We start from the raw sequence: 16,897 nt of genomic DNA on the forward strand, positions 1-16,897 counted from the left end.
TTACATGTCTGTAAATTTTATGGGGCTGAACAGACCTTGGTGTTTATAAAACAGAGACTGGTATCGGTCTCTCTGCACGTGTGATCACCAGCATTTTCAGACATGCTATACTTTGGGTGCTTCATTTTTTCCATTTACCCACTGTTACCAGAGTTCAGAAATTCCTGAATCTCTGAATTGTGGTGTTGTCTGTACGTGAGTAAAGGTACACGATTCTGTGTGTTTGCTCTAATGAGGCTCTGTGTCTTCCATAGAAGTACTCATTTCAGGAGGAACAGGGGCACCTGTCAGCCACTATTTTGTCGTGTCTTAAGAAATATGTAGCATCATTGTGCCCACACAGATTAGTAAGTTTGACAAGTTGAGACGAGTACTTAGAACTGGCCTTTGTTTTTAATTTAAAAAATGGCGTACTTGGCACTATTAGCCAGCACAGATCTTGGCAGATCTTGAAGAGTCATTTGGTGGTGTTTTCCCAAGACATGCCTACTCTAGAGCACAGTTTTGGAACTGGAGAGGGTCTGAGTTGCTGGAGCACAAATGTGATGGCCTGCTGCCTCTTGAGGGGTGACAAGTGGTTGGAGAAACTTTGGAGTGAACACTTTCTGCACTGGTTGGTCCATGACACTGTATCCGGCAGCTGGTAGGACTCTGTGGACAAGCTGTTGAAGGACAGCTGGTGGAGCAGCTTCTTCTACTTGGATGGCTTGCAATTGTTCTGGTGATGGCCCTTGTTGTCCATCAGGCTGTCCTCCTGGAGGAGGTGCAGATGTCCATGCTGTCTCTGTGCAGGAGACGATGGGTGAAGTAGACCACTGCCAGCCTTTCATGTTTTACCTAGACAGTATCAGTGAGCTGCGTGACTCCTCACTAGCTAGGTACGTGTTTGGGCTTCATGTGAAGGCTGGCAAGACAGCATCAGCTCTAGATCCAAGAGGCATAGCTCTTCCTTGAGGACTCTACAGGCGGCTCCTCCTGGTCCGCTCAAGGAGTCACACAGCTGCCAGCTACAGTATCCAGAGACTGTGAGGTCTCACGAGGAGACAAGTGAAACAAACCTGAGTTGTGTCAGCCTGAACAGTCCTGACAGTCACTTCTTGATTAGAGTGGCCAGAGACGTGTTTATCTGCTAGTGGTGCTGGAGGAAGCTGTATCTCAAGCAGAAAAATGAGCTAAGGGTGACACCCTGTACCAGTACCAGCTCAATTTGGTTCAGTCTTGGTTGCAAACAGAGCTGGAGGAGAGGCCCTGGGCAACGTGAGCACAGTCCAGGATGGGCTTCAGATTCCAAAGCTGAAAGTGTACGTGCTCAGCTTGGGAGGGCTCTTCTCAGACACGCACAAGAGCACTTCATAGGAAGCAGAATGTGGCAGCAGTGACAGGTCCACGTTGTGCACGCACATCAGACTTGCCCTGAGATAGGGCTTTTCCTCCTTCACCTCTTTGTGGCCAAGCAAGGTAGCCAAGCCTCAGATTGTTGCAGAGTTCTTCCAGGTCATTACTCAATAGCTAAAGGAAAGATGTTCATTAAATATCTAATGAAGTAAAGGCTTGGGTTTGCTTTCTGCCCTGTTTAAAATGCTGCTGTCTGTGCTGGACACTAATGATTTTCTTTTTTCTGGGGTAGTAGTCACATGAATAATGCATTCCCTGCTGAGCCTTTTTAACAGTCCCCTAGCTGTTTCCCATCTGAAGGGAAGTGTAAGAGGTAATTAACAGCCACTTGAAAAAAAGGATTAGCAGGTGGGTGGGAGCTACTGTTGGGTTCATGCACGGAATTGCCATGGAAATGCTGAGATTTCCTGGCACTTCATCCAGTGTGTGGGCTCCAAAGATAGTTGCACTCATGGGCCTCTCTCCTTTCGATCTTCCTACCCTAGAAAGGGAGCGGCTGTATTTTCCTTCAGGACAGCTTCTGCAGCCCGTGCTGTCACCATCTGCCCACACGACGAGACCTGCTCACCAGGGGTGCTGCAGAGAGAGGGACCCTGTGTTACAGCTGTCGGCTGAAGGCTTTTTGTAGTTCTTTCACGTCAAACCAATTGGCAGAAAATCGGGGGAGGAGGGGGGCGGGACACCAAACCCTGGTAGTTTGCTCCTTTCCTTTAGTTCTAAAAAATAGCAACTTGGTGCACAAAACACGCAGAGTTTGTCACTTGTTAGAGAAGTTGGTGCTGGTCCTTGTCCTGCAGACTTTAACCAGCTCAGTAGCCCTTGTGTGGCCAAACCTGCTGACGCAGACAGGACTGCGCAGCTGAACAGGGGCTGTTTTGCACGTAAGCGTTTTCAGACTGTGCAATGAGACCTACATTTGCTTCTAGCCTTGTTTGGTGGCCACGTGTGCTTAAAATATTGGGTGTATTTGTGAGGAATGTCTCTCATTTCAGTACCAGCTCTGGAGGTTTAGAAGGCTATGGGCACATGTTCTTCTGAAAAGGTTCCTTCCTGGGGGAACCCACCATATCTCTCTCCCCCTTCCCCTCCTGAGTTTGTCGGTGTCTGGGGTGCTTTGGTTTTAAGGGAAGTGTGCCATTTGTTTCAGATCACCTGTTAGCAGACTCCTACGTCGGACAGGAGGACTCCCCTGAGATGCAGCAGGCGGCACAGAACAAGCGCAGGCTCTCCGTCATCTCCGACGGCAAGTTTGAGAGGAGTTTCTCCGAGGAGCAGGCAGAGAAGATGCCAAGCGAGGGACCGAAGCCACGAGTCTACACGATCTCCGGCGAGAGGCCGATGCTGTCGGACCATGAGAATGAAAGTATGGAACTGGTGGTGATGAAGGGGGCTGCCCAAGAGGAATGCCACCACGGCCACCAAGTGCACAGCGCGGGCAGCTCTCACGGCGTTAGCAGGCATTGCAAGGGCTGGCCTGGCAGCCGGCAGGGCTCCAAGGAGTGCCCAAACTGCACCCGGCTGGCTGCCCCTTCCCAGCATTCCTTTGACCTGGAGCAGCATCAATCCAGTGACACTGGGTGGCACAGAAAAAGGCTGGAGAGGATGTATAGTGTCGATCGAGTGTCTGGTAAGTAAGGGTCAGTGCTAGGTGCTGGAAGAACACAAAGGGACTCATCGACCCAGGGGTAAAGGATGACACTCAGCTTACCCCAGCGTGGAAGTTTTGTTGCCATGTGCCTTGAAGTGAGCCCTGTAGTGTTTCCCCTTAGGCACCTTGCGCCAGCTTTCCTGGAAGGGGATTGTCAAAGGGGGGATTTAAAATAAGCTGAGTTCAGTTTGAGGTCAGCTCATCCATGCCCCACCGTCTCTGCTTCTAGCTTGTCAGCAGCAGATGACCCAGGTGGTTTTTGTGCCAGCTTTGTGTAGCGAAGTGAGGGTGATCTCTGTGGGCTCCCTTTCTGTGGATGGAAGAGCAAGAGAGGAGGCGCTGTGTCAAGGCACCTATTTATGCTCATCCAGGAGGCAGTTCAGAGCAGGACCCTCCTTTGCCTCATTCTGGGCCTGAGGCAGGGGAAATCTTTGTGAACGTGCCAGGGTGCTCAGCGGGAGGCTCAGCTCAGGTACGGTGTTCTGTACTTTGCCGTGTCCCCAAAATGCTCGTCTGCATGGCTGGAAGCAGTTTAGGAGGGTCCCTCACGTAGTGCCGCCTCATAATCTTTCCATAAATACTAGCAAATAACACAATATTGGACTTTTTTCCCTGCTCACTCTCCCTTTGCTCAGTATTTTCAGGGAATAGGGCTTGTAATTATTCAATTACATTAAAAAATTCCTGATTGTCTTTAAAAACTTAACTATTAATCAAATATATGTCACAATTATGTGCTTTGAATTATAAGCTAGTACGCAGTCTGTCTTTGCCTGTCAGCCCTATATGCGGTTGGCAAAGAGTCTGACCTAATTTGTCAGATTTATTTTTTATTTTTTTTCTTTTTTCCTCCATAAACACACATCAAGGATTCTAGAGCGGAGTGTCCAGCCAGGAAAGGTCAAGGGTTTTGCCTTGAAAATAAATTGAGTATAAGGACAGTGGAGATAAAACTGTACATCTTTCCTTGGTTCATAGTTTTCTAGTAAATATCACAGTGATATTTACTGCAAGTAAAATCACAGAAAGGTTGGGTTCTGGACCATATTTTCATGCCTAGGTGCTTGAAATTCTGTGACTAAATTAATACATGGACTAACACTAAAGAATAATAATTAGAAAATAATTTTAGAAAATAATTGATTATCGAGTGTGCAGAACACCTACAGTCCTGCTAGTTTCTGTGAATAGTTTTTAAGTGTTGTTTCTCTGTCTGTTCCCTGTGATTTTTGGGCTTCATATCAGACGCTACATGTACAAGTTTAGACCTCATTATTTTTATTGTTTAAGTGCAAGAAAAGGAGTGAGAAGAGTTTTCCTGTATGGAAACCTTTTATTGTTTTATGGTCATATGTATTTTACCTGCTAAAAGATGTCTCTGCATGTGATGACACAGCCAGAAAGCTTGTGTGAAGTTAGAAAAAGAAACCCATTTCAGTCCCAGCCTTTCAGGAGAGGAGATCACCAACCCCAGGGACACGGTCTTGTGGAGATCAGGGTACTGAGTACAATTGCTTGCAGCCTCGTGATGTGTACTGAATGAAGAAGGTTTTCCTGTTCTAGTGCTGACGGATTTCTGTTAAAAGCTATCCCCAATAAATCAAGACTGTACTATGCACTGTGGGACTGAAGCAGGGTACTCGGTACAGAACCAAAGAAAAGCTCCAGATCGCTAATGGAAGGGTTTAACTCCTCATAGCTGGAGCGAAACACCTCTGTTTGCTGGAAAACATGTCCTAGCAAATGCTATAGAGAGGTGCCATGTTCTGTTTCTGGGCCTTGGGATTTGTAATATGTATTTTCAACTAGGCAGCAGTTTTTGTTAGGGCCAGTTATCAGTATGAAAATGAGATTTGCCTTTCTGAAAATATATTGGAGTAGTTACTTAAACGGGAACAAAGTGGGCAGCACTGAACCTGCAGATGCCTCCATTGAGTATTTCATGTTTTGTACAAGCAGGCAGCAGCTGCCCTCAGTGCTTGTCTCAAGCTTCTGAGTGCTTGCACGTGCGGCTGCACAGCAGCGCTGTGCCTCTGAGACCAAATCCCATCGCAGCATTGGTATCGTGGAAGGAAAGTTTTCTCAGCTTGGTCTCGTTTGTGCTCTGTCCAAGCATTGTTACTTAGAGAAAAACTGAGAATTGAATGGCACAACTGCCACAGGTTGCAAGAAGTATTTCTTGGAATGCCCTTCATGCATGGCTAGCAGAGAAAGTGGAGCAGGGATGAATCGGGAAATTGGTCTCCCTGGCCCCAGAGGTTCACTTTATAGTGCTGCTTTCTCTGTTTGGATTTACATGACACGTTATTGCTGCAAGCCAACACTCGTGGCAGTTAAGCCAGAAAGGCATCATTTCTGGCTGAGTTTGTGATGCCTAACGCCATTCCAGAGAAGCACAAGCTGTCATCTCCTGCGCTGCTCCCAGCGTCTGATGCGAACACATCCACTCATGGACAGAGGTGCTGAGATGTGCATGCAGCCTGGCAAGTGGCTGGAGATGCTGAGCGTGGTGGTGGTGGTGTTCCTCCGGTCTTACCCAAGGCCGTGGTTCCTTGACTGTTTCCTCACAGTTGATGGCAACAAGGAAGGAGAACAAGGTCTGCCTGGCCAAAAGGAGCTGAGCTGTGCCCCTAGTCCCCAGCTGTGTGCTTCTCTGCTGCTGTTCTGCCTCTGGCTGGTAAAGGGGTCCCTTTGAGGGGTCACAGATCTTTTGTTCTCCATGGAGTGCTGTGGGTAGGGGAGCGATATCTTTCCTATGTTGACTCCTGTCTACCAGAAAAGGAGGGGAGGCTTCCAGCAATTGTCCAGACAGAGCTTCATAAGGATGTTAGCTGTTCATAAGCTCTGCTTTGGATCAAAGCTAGTGGCTTAAAAGCTATAAAATGTATTAGGAGAGTGTGCAGTCTTTGAGATGCATAGTCCCCAAGAAGTCCGTACAGAATTGTTGGCTAAAAAAGGAATTTGTGCAACAACCACTCCTTCACCACTTCTGTGGGTTCGAGACTTCAAACAAGTAATTCATTTACAGTCTGAGCTCTTTTGCATTTCTTCTCTATCTGCTTTTTGGAAGAAAGCAGACAGAGGAACTTTGTAGTAAGTGTTTAGCAAACTAGGATGCAGTTTTCATTTACCATATATATTTTTTTAGGGTGCTTTTATACAAGGCTTGACATAAATTGTTAGCTGAGAAGGAGCATCTGTTACAGCTTTCTATATGATTTCTTGGAAGCTTCACAAAGGAAGCCTCCCCAGTTGCATTTTGTGTTTTCTGCATCTGTAATTGCAGCCACTTCTTATACTTTCAGGGAACAGCAGGATCAGTCTGTAGTAGGTGATGATCTGTACAAAACATTTGGTAAGTGTCTTGGTTTGAAAGACAGGTGTCTGCGGAGGAAGGCAGGAGCCTCCCTTGAAATGGAAAATGCAACCCCCTTCCCTCCAAATTATTATAATTTTGAAATTAACGGGCCTTCAGGCAAAGATATGGGGAATAGGAATAACAGTTCTTTACTAATATATATATATATATATATATATATATAACACAAGGCAGGAAAAAACCAAACAACCCACTGGTTTACACTGACAGAGTCAGGAATACAACCTGACCCCCTGTTAGGGGGGCAGTAGCAGCCCGATAAGATGCTGGCTGCAGTCCTCCTGAAGCGATGGATGTAGTTCTGTGGAAGCAGCGATCTTGTAAAAGGGTCTGGTCTTCCTCCGAAGGTCCAGTGGTAGGTAGGTAGCTCTTGTCCTCTGGAACTCCAGTGGGGGGAAAAACTCCTCTGGGAATCCAGTGGAAGAAGGCTGCTAGGGTGTTGGAGATCTCCGTTTTTATTTGGCATGGACTGCTTGGCTCCTTCCCCCCGGGCAGAGCATCTCACCATGGGATGGGGAGTCGTGAGGCAGTTCCTTGATGGGCCATGAACAGGAGATAGCCCAGGAGCGAGTTATCGATGGGTCAGGCGATAAGGCATTGTTGTGCCCAGTAACAGGAGATAGTCCAGAGGGGGGAGGCAGGGAGCACCGCCCCACCTGGTCTCAACAGCTCCTGAAGATGGTGGTAGAATACTTTTTTTGGGGGCACATCTTACACTGTAACCCAGGACAGTAAGATATCTGGTCAGTAGTAATTATGTCTGTAGCAGGCACGCAGGTTTTGATTGGGTTTTGGCCGATGAAAGTGAATTAAAAAAAATACTCTTGACAATGCCAGGATATTAATGACTAAGATACTGTAGTTGCTAATGATCTTAAAACTTGAATGACTGAAGAAAGACACATGATCAGCAACTTGTGGCAAGGCATTAAGCAAGGAAGCCGCAAACTGGGAGTGAAGCAAGATGAAAAAAATCAGGTAGCCCCAAAACCCAGAGATCCAATCCACTGAGATCTTGCACTACTTGTGTCAGTGGATTTTAACACACCTCTAATTCCCTGCCTGAGCGACTTCTCAGTAGGAGCAGCTTCTTGGTCAGGTTCCTTCTTCTGGTCACCACCCTCCCACAGACATAATTAGTGATTTGTTTTGCTGCCTGCTTTTTGTCTTAGTCGTCCTAATGCAAGGGGATTAGGAAACAATCCACAGTTGGTTCGGGCAGGACAGTTTACAAACACAAGGGACCAAATAAGCACAGTGTTATCTGCAGATTGTATATTTGATGTGGGTTTGACTTCTAGAGCCAGAAAACCTCATGAAGGCCAGGTCAGAAGCAGATGTGCGAGGGGTTTCTTGAAACCCTTAATGGTAGAAAAAGAGAGTATATCTCAGGCTTACTGTTCTGAAGAGAGGAAGCTGAATGCCTTTCGTCTTCCACAGAGGGTTATATCAGAAGGAACTGGATGAATGGGACATATCAAATCCATGGTACTAAGGAAAAGGCAGAGGCTGGAAAATGCTTTTAATGAATTTTTTTTTTCTTGTTCAAATGTCTCTTCTGTAATTCCTGGATTATTATAATCTTCCATGCTTTCATTCTTCATGTAGTAGCCTGATAGACAGGCTTAGCACAAATTTACAAAACACCTGGTGGTAGCGTGCATATATATGAGGAGGATGAGACTGTCCTGTTTAGTACAGGGCAGGGTGCTGAAGGAAAGTACTAAGAGAAAGAGCCTGGAAAGTCTTGCTGTCTGAATGATGTCTCTGCCTGCTGGATTCTCAGGTTTTGCGCTCTCTCTTCCAGATGATGTCCCCATACGAACTTGGTTCCCAAAAGAGAACCTCTTCAGTTTTCAAACTGCTACTACAACTATGCAAGCGTAAGTGAAACCACTGCCGTACCTTTTACTGTGTATCTTTAAGTTCGTGGCCCACTCAAAGCTGTATCTGAGAGCCTGGAGCAATCGAGTTGTGTGTTTGGCACTGCAGTCTGGGGGTGAGAGAGAACCTTGTCTCTTATTAATTTGTTTTTTACACTTATTAGTTATCTTTTCTGCTACTCCCACTTGTTTGGTTTTACTTTCTTTAACTCTTTGGGCTACGCAGCTCTTCTCTGCTTCCCTTATTTTCTCTGTGACGCTGGCTGCCTCTGCAGAGTGAGGGTCATGTGGGAGCACCAGCTGAGACCCTCCACCACTTGCTTCTGCTGCAGGCACTGCCCCGAGGAAACATTATTCCAGGTTTGCCCTGCAAAGACGTGTGTCTCTATAGGGTGAGGTGTAGCCCTATAGCTTCTCTGCTGGTCTGGTCATTTGAAGAATCCCTCCAAAGTGTGAATGGATCTGAGTTAGGAACAGCCTTTCCCTCCATATTCCGCACAGGTTTTGGTTCCTCTGGTTGCTGTGCATTGGGAGGAGGCAGTTCTCAAAGGACTGAAGAGAATAAGAGAAGCCTCCTTTCCAGGTTGTACCCAGCTTGTCAGGAAATGCTGTCTTCCTGGTTTCAAGTATTTCCTACGTGGCTGGAAAGCCAAGGCAAGCAGTGAAGGAAATGAGACACTGTTCTGCCTTCTAAGGCCCTTCCCTAGCCTTCTCGCCTTTTTCCTATGTCCTTTTCCCAATGTCTGTCACTCTCAGCTCTGCTGCTCTCTTTATTTCTCCTTGTCTAATCTGGTGTCCTTTTTGTAATCTGTTTCTCTGCCACTTCTTCTTTCCTTCATAACTTTTCCCTTCCCAAATTCCGAAAAGAGGCTGATTGTTGATCCTGGTGTTACCCAGATGGGATCAGACCTGTAAGGACTGATGCAGGGAGGGCTGGATCCAGAACTGGGGAGAGGGGTAGCTGCTGAGATATTGGAAAGGATCTGTATTCCCCCGAAAAAAAACACTTGTAGCATCACAGAATGGGTTGGAAAGGGTCTTAAAGGTCATCTAGTCCAACCCCCCTGCCCTGGGCAGGGACACCTCCCACCAGACCAGGTCGCTCCCAGCCCCATCCAGCCTGGCCTTGAGCACTGCCAGGGAGGGGGCAGCCACAGCTTCTCTGGGCAGCCTGTGCCAAGGTCTCACCACCTTCACAGGGAAGTATTTCTTCCTTGCATCTGATCTAAGTGTACCCTCTTTCAGTTTAAAGCCATTACCTCTCGTCCTGTCACTACCCTCCCTGATCAAGAGCCCCTCCCCACCTCTCCTGTAGCCCCCTTTAGGTACTGAAAGCCCGCTTTAAAGTCTCCCCAGAGCCTTCTCTTCTCCAGGCTGAACAACCCCAACTCTCCCAGCCTGTCCTCACAGGGGAGGTCCTCCAGCCCCCTGAGCATCGTCATGACCTCCTCTGGACCCCCTCAAACAGGTCCATGTCCTTCTTGTGCTGGGGATCCCAGAGCTGGATGCAGCCCTGCAGGTGGGGTCTGATCAAAGCGGAGCAGAGGGGCAGAATCCCCTCCCTTGCCCTGCTGGCCACGCTGCTCCTGATGCAGCCCAGGATGCCACTGGCTTTCTGGGCTGTGAGCGCATGTTGCCGGGTCATGTTCAGTCTTTCACCCACCAGCACCCCAAGTCCTTCTCGGCAGGGCTGCTCTTGATCCGCTCATCCCCCAGCCTGTATCTGCACTCGAGATTGCCCCAACCCATGTGCAGGACCTTGCACTTGGCCTTGTTGAACTTCATGCCCTTCCCCTCCAGCTCCACTGGAGGTGTGACCCACCCTTCTGGTATGGGGGACATCACGGGGGAGGCATCTGCCTGGTGCCAGTCTGCAGAATCTGATGCATGGTGGTGGGGTGCTAATCCCCCTCTGACAGTGGGAGTGAGGAGCCTCCATGGGCTTCTACTCTCTCTGTATTGTCCTAGCACTGCTTCTCATGCCTAACCTCGACGCCCCCCTGCCTCCCTTTCAGGGGCTGTAAATCTGGTGGCATCCCAGCTGGTTAACACCCCTGGGCGCCAGGCGGACAGGGCCTGTGGGCAGTCTGAGGGAAATTTGACAGGTTCTTGCTTTGCTCTTTAAAAGTCTTGGCTGGTAACAATGAACAGTGTTTTACGGTTCTGATCTGATGCACCAAACCATGCACAAAATCGGCATATTTACTTTGCCTTTGGGCACATCTTTGCTATCTAAAGTCATCTTTGCTGGGCTCAAGGTTTGTTGGAGGATGACGGCCCGTGGCAGGGCTTACAGGGCTTGAAGGCCAAAGGGAGGTTGGTTTGGGGAATGGTGCCCTAAGGAAACCCTTGAGGAGCTCAGCTCTGCTGGTTAACATAGCTCTTCAGTTAACATCACCAGAGAGACTGTGCTGCCTCTAGGATTTGCATAGAAACATCTTCAAAAGTTCAGGGCACCTCCCTAAGCTGGTTGACGTGGCTCCCCCAGGTACCCCTGTCCTCTTGGCCTCTGCTCTAGTATTTTCAGCCCACCGTGCTGGCTTCCTTTAGAGACCAGACAGCGTGAGCTGACTTCACAAGTCTTTGTCACTGTGGGAGAAGGTCTCCCTGCCCCGGAAGCCCAGGATGCTGAGCTCCTGTCGCAGCCCGATGGGCCGCGTTCAGCTGTCAGTTGTATATCTGCATGTTCTCTGGGTCTACGTGGAACTTAATTTGCATCGAAGCCACATGGCAACACTGCCCCAGGGAGGATTTAGCTTGGTCAAGTAGGACTCTCACCACTGAGAAATGTTTAATTTAAAAAGCAATTTCCTTCCACCTAACAAGAAATATTCCTTCTGGAGTGCAAATTCCCTTAGAACACTGGCCGGCGCTGAGCACTAATGAATTCCTCTTCTCTTTCTTTTTCTCTGCGTCTCCTGGACTCTCTAGCATCTCGTAAGTATAATCTTCATTTTTTTATTTCCTTGTCTGTTGGTGTCCTGGATAGACTCTCCTCTCCTTTCCTCTCCTGTCCATCATATTCACTTGTGCTTTCCCTATGCTAGGGCTGTTTGTCAGCTGGCAAGAGGTTAGATGGCTACACCTCATAGGCCTACATGGATCGCGGTGCAACAACCATCCTCGTCTTCGAAATGGAGACCACAGTTGCTAGCATGCTTTTGTCCCTCTTGATCCTGGTGTACAGAGGTTTTGTGTCTGCAGTCTCCTAGGTCCATTCCTCCGTAGCAGGGATGATGGCTGCCTGCCTCCATTCTTTGGGCTGTGCTCTGGCCACTCTTACGTTTGATTTAGGAACAACGGCTTGTCCAGCCACCCACCCTAGAGAGTGAGGACCTTGGGTTTGGTGAGTCTTTTGCCTGGCCCCTAACTTGCACACAGTCCTGCAAGGGCTGGCTGTCTTCTTTGGTCAGCCTGATCTCTGTTGTCTGGTGAGAGCTTTCCTGTCTGTGTTTCTTGTCCTCTCCAGTTCAAAGCTGTGTAGTTGGTTAATGGCTTAAAATGGTTTCCCAGGGCGTTCAGGGGCTACGCAGAGAGGAAGAGACGGAAACGGGAGAATGATTCTGCAGCTGTTATACAGAGGTAGGGCCCATTTTCTCCCATAGCTGTAACCTTGCCTGGTGTTGCATGGGCCCTTCGGGTGTCATTAGTGACGCTTGATGACATTGAACGTGGTTGTCCCTGTCTGTGTTGCTGTCGTAGGGACGCTAGCAGTGGCTATGTTGGAAATGTGGAGGTGAATGATGCTGCAGCCTTTAAGGTAGCTGATCTCCATCTTCTTAAAGGAACACTGTCAAGTTTCTTTTAAGCTTCCAAACACAATACACAAGAATCTGTGTCTCAGGCAGAAAAATATGTAATAGATGTAAACAAAATTAAAGATGCAATTTCCCCAGCCCTCTCCCAAATACTTGAATTTGTTTGAGGTTAGCTGAATACTTTTATGTGCAGTTGCTGCATCTACAAGTGCACCTGAGAAGTCTGAGACCTAAGCAAAATTAATATCTCTAGTGACTAGAAGTCTATTTTATTTTTGATCTTGTTTTAAAGAATAGAAAGGAAAGAAAAGGGGTTGGGGACTGATTCCTTGTCTGGGTGTTACAGAAGGGCCCTGATTTCCCTCTGCTGGCTTCACAGGGGACATCACTGAGCCGCTGTGGTAATCAGAACTGCTCTGTTTTTTTAAATGTGCCAAGGCTTGTGTATTTTGGCAGCCTACTAAGAAGGGTAACACAGCATTTGTGTCATTGGTTAAAAACTGCCATGTTCACTTCAGCAGTGTTCAAAACAAAGTGGGAGAAAAACATCAGGTTCTCATAACTGGGGAATTGCCAGGAAGATTTTTTTTTTTTTTTTTAGCAACTTAAGGGTAGTGGGTTTTTCCATCAATAATAAAGAGAAATAAGAAAAAAACTGAAGAGGCTGTAAATAAATAGACAGTGTATCTTTAAAAAGAAAGAGATTTCTCAGATTTTGTTAGACAGCGGCAAGTCTCTGTTAGAAAATGGCTTGTTGATGTGGCTTGTGAGTACGGGGGTAGGAGTCGTATACCTTGGTGATGCTGTGTAGTCAGGATGGAGGATGGAGTCATGTCACCCTTGTGTTGAGTGGCCAGCAGGTCCCTTCACCTCCGGTGGACACTGAAGGTCTAGGCAGGGTTGTACAGTGGGAGCCCGTCTGCATTTATCTTATCCTAAAAGAGGAGGTAGGACAGCCATGATGGGGTTTGGCCGTGTCGTGCGAGCAGACCCTGGCCAGCTGTCAGGCCTGCTGGCAGTTAGTGTGCAGCTCTTTCCCAGGGAGCGAGGAAGACCGCAGTTTTGGGTGCTTGTTGTGCCGCCCTTCATGGCCTCGGGTGTTTTGGAAGTTCAGTTGGTGTTGCACAGCCCCTTCAGAGCTTGGCCCTGTGTCTTAGGGAGGCTGGTTTGCGTGGCACGGCACGCAGTGGATGTTGCCTCAAGAGTGAGCGATGCCCAGTGGTTTGCTGAACCTTGTGACCGCTGCAAGGAGGAGCTGGGGAACAGAACATGAGAGGTGCTGTCAGGAGTTTTGCAGAGCGTTGATGTATGTCAGTAATTCTGTCGCTGACCTCGGCTGGGTAATGAAAAGGCTTCTCTGCGGAGTGCGAATGAACCGCTGCAGGCAGAGCTGTAGAGTGTGTGCAGTGGGGCTGCTGTGTCTTGGAGACGCTGGCTGGGATGGATACTGTGGAGGTGACTTAGGGTCCTGCAGACCACATGGTGAGCTGAAGCCTCTCGGGAGGAAGACTGTTCAGGAAAGGGAGTAATAAGGAGATTTTTATCGCTGTAACTTGAGAGATGCTTGTTGAGTTTTGATGGGTGGAGATCTTGCCAGTGATCATGTAACAGTGGGTTTTCTGGGTGCATTTGCAGGAACCAGGCAGGAAGACTGGCCAGGTTTATGTAGCCCCCCTGCTCAGAGAGCAGACTGTTTCTCCCCCAGGGGTGCTGTGCCAGTGCTTTCGTGCTGACATGCAAGACAGGGGCCTAAGGAACAGTACAGCTGCAGAAAGCCCTCAGAAGGATCTAGATGACCACAGGGTGCCCACATTGAGGCAGTTGCAGGCTTGCACCTCCTTTCCAAAGTACTTTTTTCTTTTTTCTAGAAGAGGAGGGGGAAAAAAAGCCCTTTGTGCCATTCTCTGAGCATTTAGTGCCATGGTTAACCTTGAGCAGCTGGATTCTCCCTGGAGCTGCTCTCAGTAGTGTTTGGGAGATGTGTCTAGACAGCTGCCCTCAACCCACACTCATGGGAGAGACCAGCTGGGTGCAGCACACTTCTGTGGCAAAGACTGCTTTACCCCCCTTCCCCCCAGGGTCTGAAGAAGCTCTTCTGCAGAGAGGACAACTGAGCATTTAACAGAAAATGGATTTTGCTCCAAAATGCCAAAAGCCCAAAGGATGTAATGGTGGCCTTGGCAATTTACTTTCGTGCTCAGTGTCTGATATGATCTTGGTCTCACAATGGACCATAAAGATTTTCATTCTGATGAGTTACAACATATGTCTAAGACCTTTCTGTGTAAAGAATGACCCTGGTTCCCTTAAAATATTGCATTTATTTGGATTTGAATGTAATGCTCAGTATGACATCCCACGTGATCAGTCATCATGCACCCCAGAAGGCGTTGTACATGGAGCCCGTCCAGCATGTGTTAGCGAAGCAAATTGTCTAAAGGGGGCAGGTGTCTGATCCACAGCAGTGAATCTTCACATACCCAAGTAGAGCTAAAATAAATCTTTGTAAAATAACATTAATAGCCCAAGTGCAGATGGAAATTTGTCATGGAATAATGTTGCTCTCAGCTTCGCTACCCAGCTGCTAGTTTTCCTTCTTGAGCTGCTGAATTTAGATCCTGATGACAACATGAGATCCAAGGCCAATGCTGGGGACAGAGCAGAAGGTGACGTGGGTTAAGTGCTCTCCCATGAGGGCGGTGTTTGTGTTGATCTCTCTGTATAGGAGAAGACATATCTGACTTATCTCTGAACAACTTCATGTCGGTGGTGGAAGTGTCTTCTAGTCCAATTAGTTTGCTAAAGCATCTGCATGGTTGTAACATGTTCTTACTCATCCCACTAACTCGTGTATGAGCCAGACGACTTGTCAGTTTACCCGTTTCACCAGCAGTAGTATCTGTTGCTTGATGTCTACGGTGTATGTTGGTGGGGCAGAAGGGAATCTAGGAAAGCTCCCCTACTCCATGCAGGCTGCTCGTACACAGTCTCACTGACATACCTGGGGTCCATGGGGCTGCACCGCAGGGTGAAGTCACCCTGGTTAGGTAGGGTTCGTGGAGGGGTGACACTTTTCTTGACAGTCCACGTGCTGCATCTTCCCTGTGTTTCTTCTGGTGTCCTGTTTGATTCCTGTCCTGTTTGGTTCCTGCCTAGGTGAGTGATGTCAAACTAAGGGGAACAGGTCCCTTGCACTCGGAGGGGCTGGATGAAGAGTCCCTTTGCCACGGTCCCTCAGGAGTGGCCAGGACGGTCTGTTTTACCCAGACCTGACTATGGGGTGTAGCTGCCCCCCAAGGTTTACCCTCTGGTGGATTTTTCCCCTGGAGCTGTGTACCCTGAAGCCCCACTGAGCTCTGCCTGTGAGTCCTGGGCAGGGAAGCACGTGGTTAGGCAGGCAGCGTTAGCAGAGAGCAGGCCCATGGGGACAGTCAGAGAAGGAAGAAGCTGGTTCAGTCTTTCCCAGTTCTTTGTCCTGGAGCGCAGTATGGGCTGCATGGTTGCTAACAGCACAGGTGGTGTTTGAGCAGCTGCTGTAACTGTGTTTGGGGATGAGCACAGCCATGAGCATGGTGTGTGCATGCTGCCAAGGAGGGCAGAGCCTGGACACCCCACTTTCCTGCTGAAGCATGTGTGGAAGAAGGAAGAGAGGGGAAGCAGTTACTGCCCTTGGCCAGGAGAAGAGGGAGTGTTGCCAGCATGGGCAGTGGCGGCGTCTTCAGCAAAGCTACAGCAAGGTGTGCCTTAGTCATAGGAAGGTGAAAGCAGGCCATGGGAAGGGGGACTGCTGTGTAGGACCTCACTTGCCCCATACCAGCAGCACAGGGAGCTCGGAAGAAACAGACACACTCCTGACAATCATAACCATCCCCAGCACTGAATAGGTGCAGGCTGGGTACCTGGTCTCCAGCTTTTCAACACCCAGAAGGAAATACACTGTCTTCCCGATTTTATTTTTTTCCTCCCCGTTTTTTCAATCCTGCTGGGCCCAGGTATTGCTTTGTGTTACCTTTCTCAGAGGTTGTGTTTGGCATTTCTTTCAGGAATTTTCGGAAGCACCTCCGCATGGTGGGGAGCCGAAGGGTTAAAGCACAAAGTAAGTGAGAACGTCTAAGATGTGGCTGTGGGGAGTTGGGTTTTGTGCCAGTGGGATATGGGGAGAACCCTATGTTGTGTGCAGATGTGGGTAGAAAGGACCTAGCATGGGGCCAGACAAAGGATTTGACCTGCTGGTGCCATTTTACCCTACAAAAAAAGAAGGCCCGGTTGTTGCAAGTCTCCAGGACACATGAATGTCTGCAAGCAGCCTGTAAGCTATTTCTGAGGATGCTCTGCCTTGGCTGTGGGAGATCTCTGTGGCCTGAGTGGAAGCAGAGCTGCAGCATCCTTGTCCCGTGTGTGTGGCTTTGGGTGATCACCGGCGTAGGCGCTTGCGAGGAGGATGACAGCTGAGAGTTCAGCAGAGCTGGGGAAGGCTGCCTGGCCTCTCACTGAAGCTGCGGACCAGCTGTGGCTCCCTGGGGACAGTTGGCGCTTCATGTGCCATGCAGACTGGTGGCTTTTTCTTTTCTCCTCCCCTGTCTGATCGCCAACTACACAGCAGGACCTGGGGGAAAGTTGCCTGGTGGGAGCTGAGAGGACGGTGGAAGAGAGAAAGAAGAACAGGGAAGAGATTGGTGCAAGAGAGAAATAAGGGAGTGTTATGCCTCACTGGGGAAGAAGTCACCTCTTAGGCCTGGGAAATGGCAGTTCACTTTCCCTGAGGAAGACAACACTCCTCCATAACTTGGTTGGGACAGCTCCCTTATCGCTGTGAAATGGGCTGAGAATGGTG

The 16,897-nt window shown here is 48.6% G+C and overlaps 1 protein-coding gene across 5 annotated transcripts in view; it reads left to right on the forward strand.

Annotated features, from left to right (window-relative positions):
* Nucleotides 1-16,897, forward strand: part of NSMF (NMDA receptor synaptonuclear signaling and neuronal migration factor) — a 47,384-nt gene that overhangs the window by 17,663 nt on the left and 12,824 nt on the right. For 2 of the 5 annotated variants that reach the window (XM_086475769.1, XM_086475772.1), the window contains exons 3-7: nucleotides 2,543-3,022; nucleotides 8,230-8,305; nucleotides 11,237-11,242; nucleotides 11,819-11,887; nucleotides 16,107-16,159. In XM_086475769.1, the coding sequence (XP_086331895.1) occupies nucleotides 2,543-3,022; nucleotides 8,230-8,305; nucleotides 11,237-11,242; nucleotides 11,819-11,887; nucleotides 16,107-16,159 (684 nt within the window). The remainder of the gene's footprint in view (nucleotides 1-2,542; nucleotides 3,023-8,229; nucleotides 8,306-11,236; nucleotides 11,243-11,818; nucleotides 11,888-16,106; nucleotides 16,160-16,897) is intronic. The other 3 variants (XM_086475768.1, XM_086475771.1, XM_086475770.1) reach the window with 3 other exon arrangements.

Source organism: Leptosomus discolor, chromosome 19 (assembly GCF_034619465.1).
Source record: "Leptosomus discolor isolate bLepDis1 chromosome 19, bLepDis1.hap2, whole genome shotgun sequence".
Lineage (NCBI taxonomy): Eukaryota > Metazoa > Chordata > Aves > Leptosomiformes > Leptosomidae > Leptosomus > Leptosomus discolor.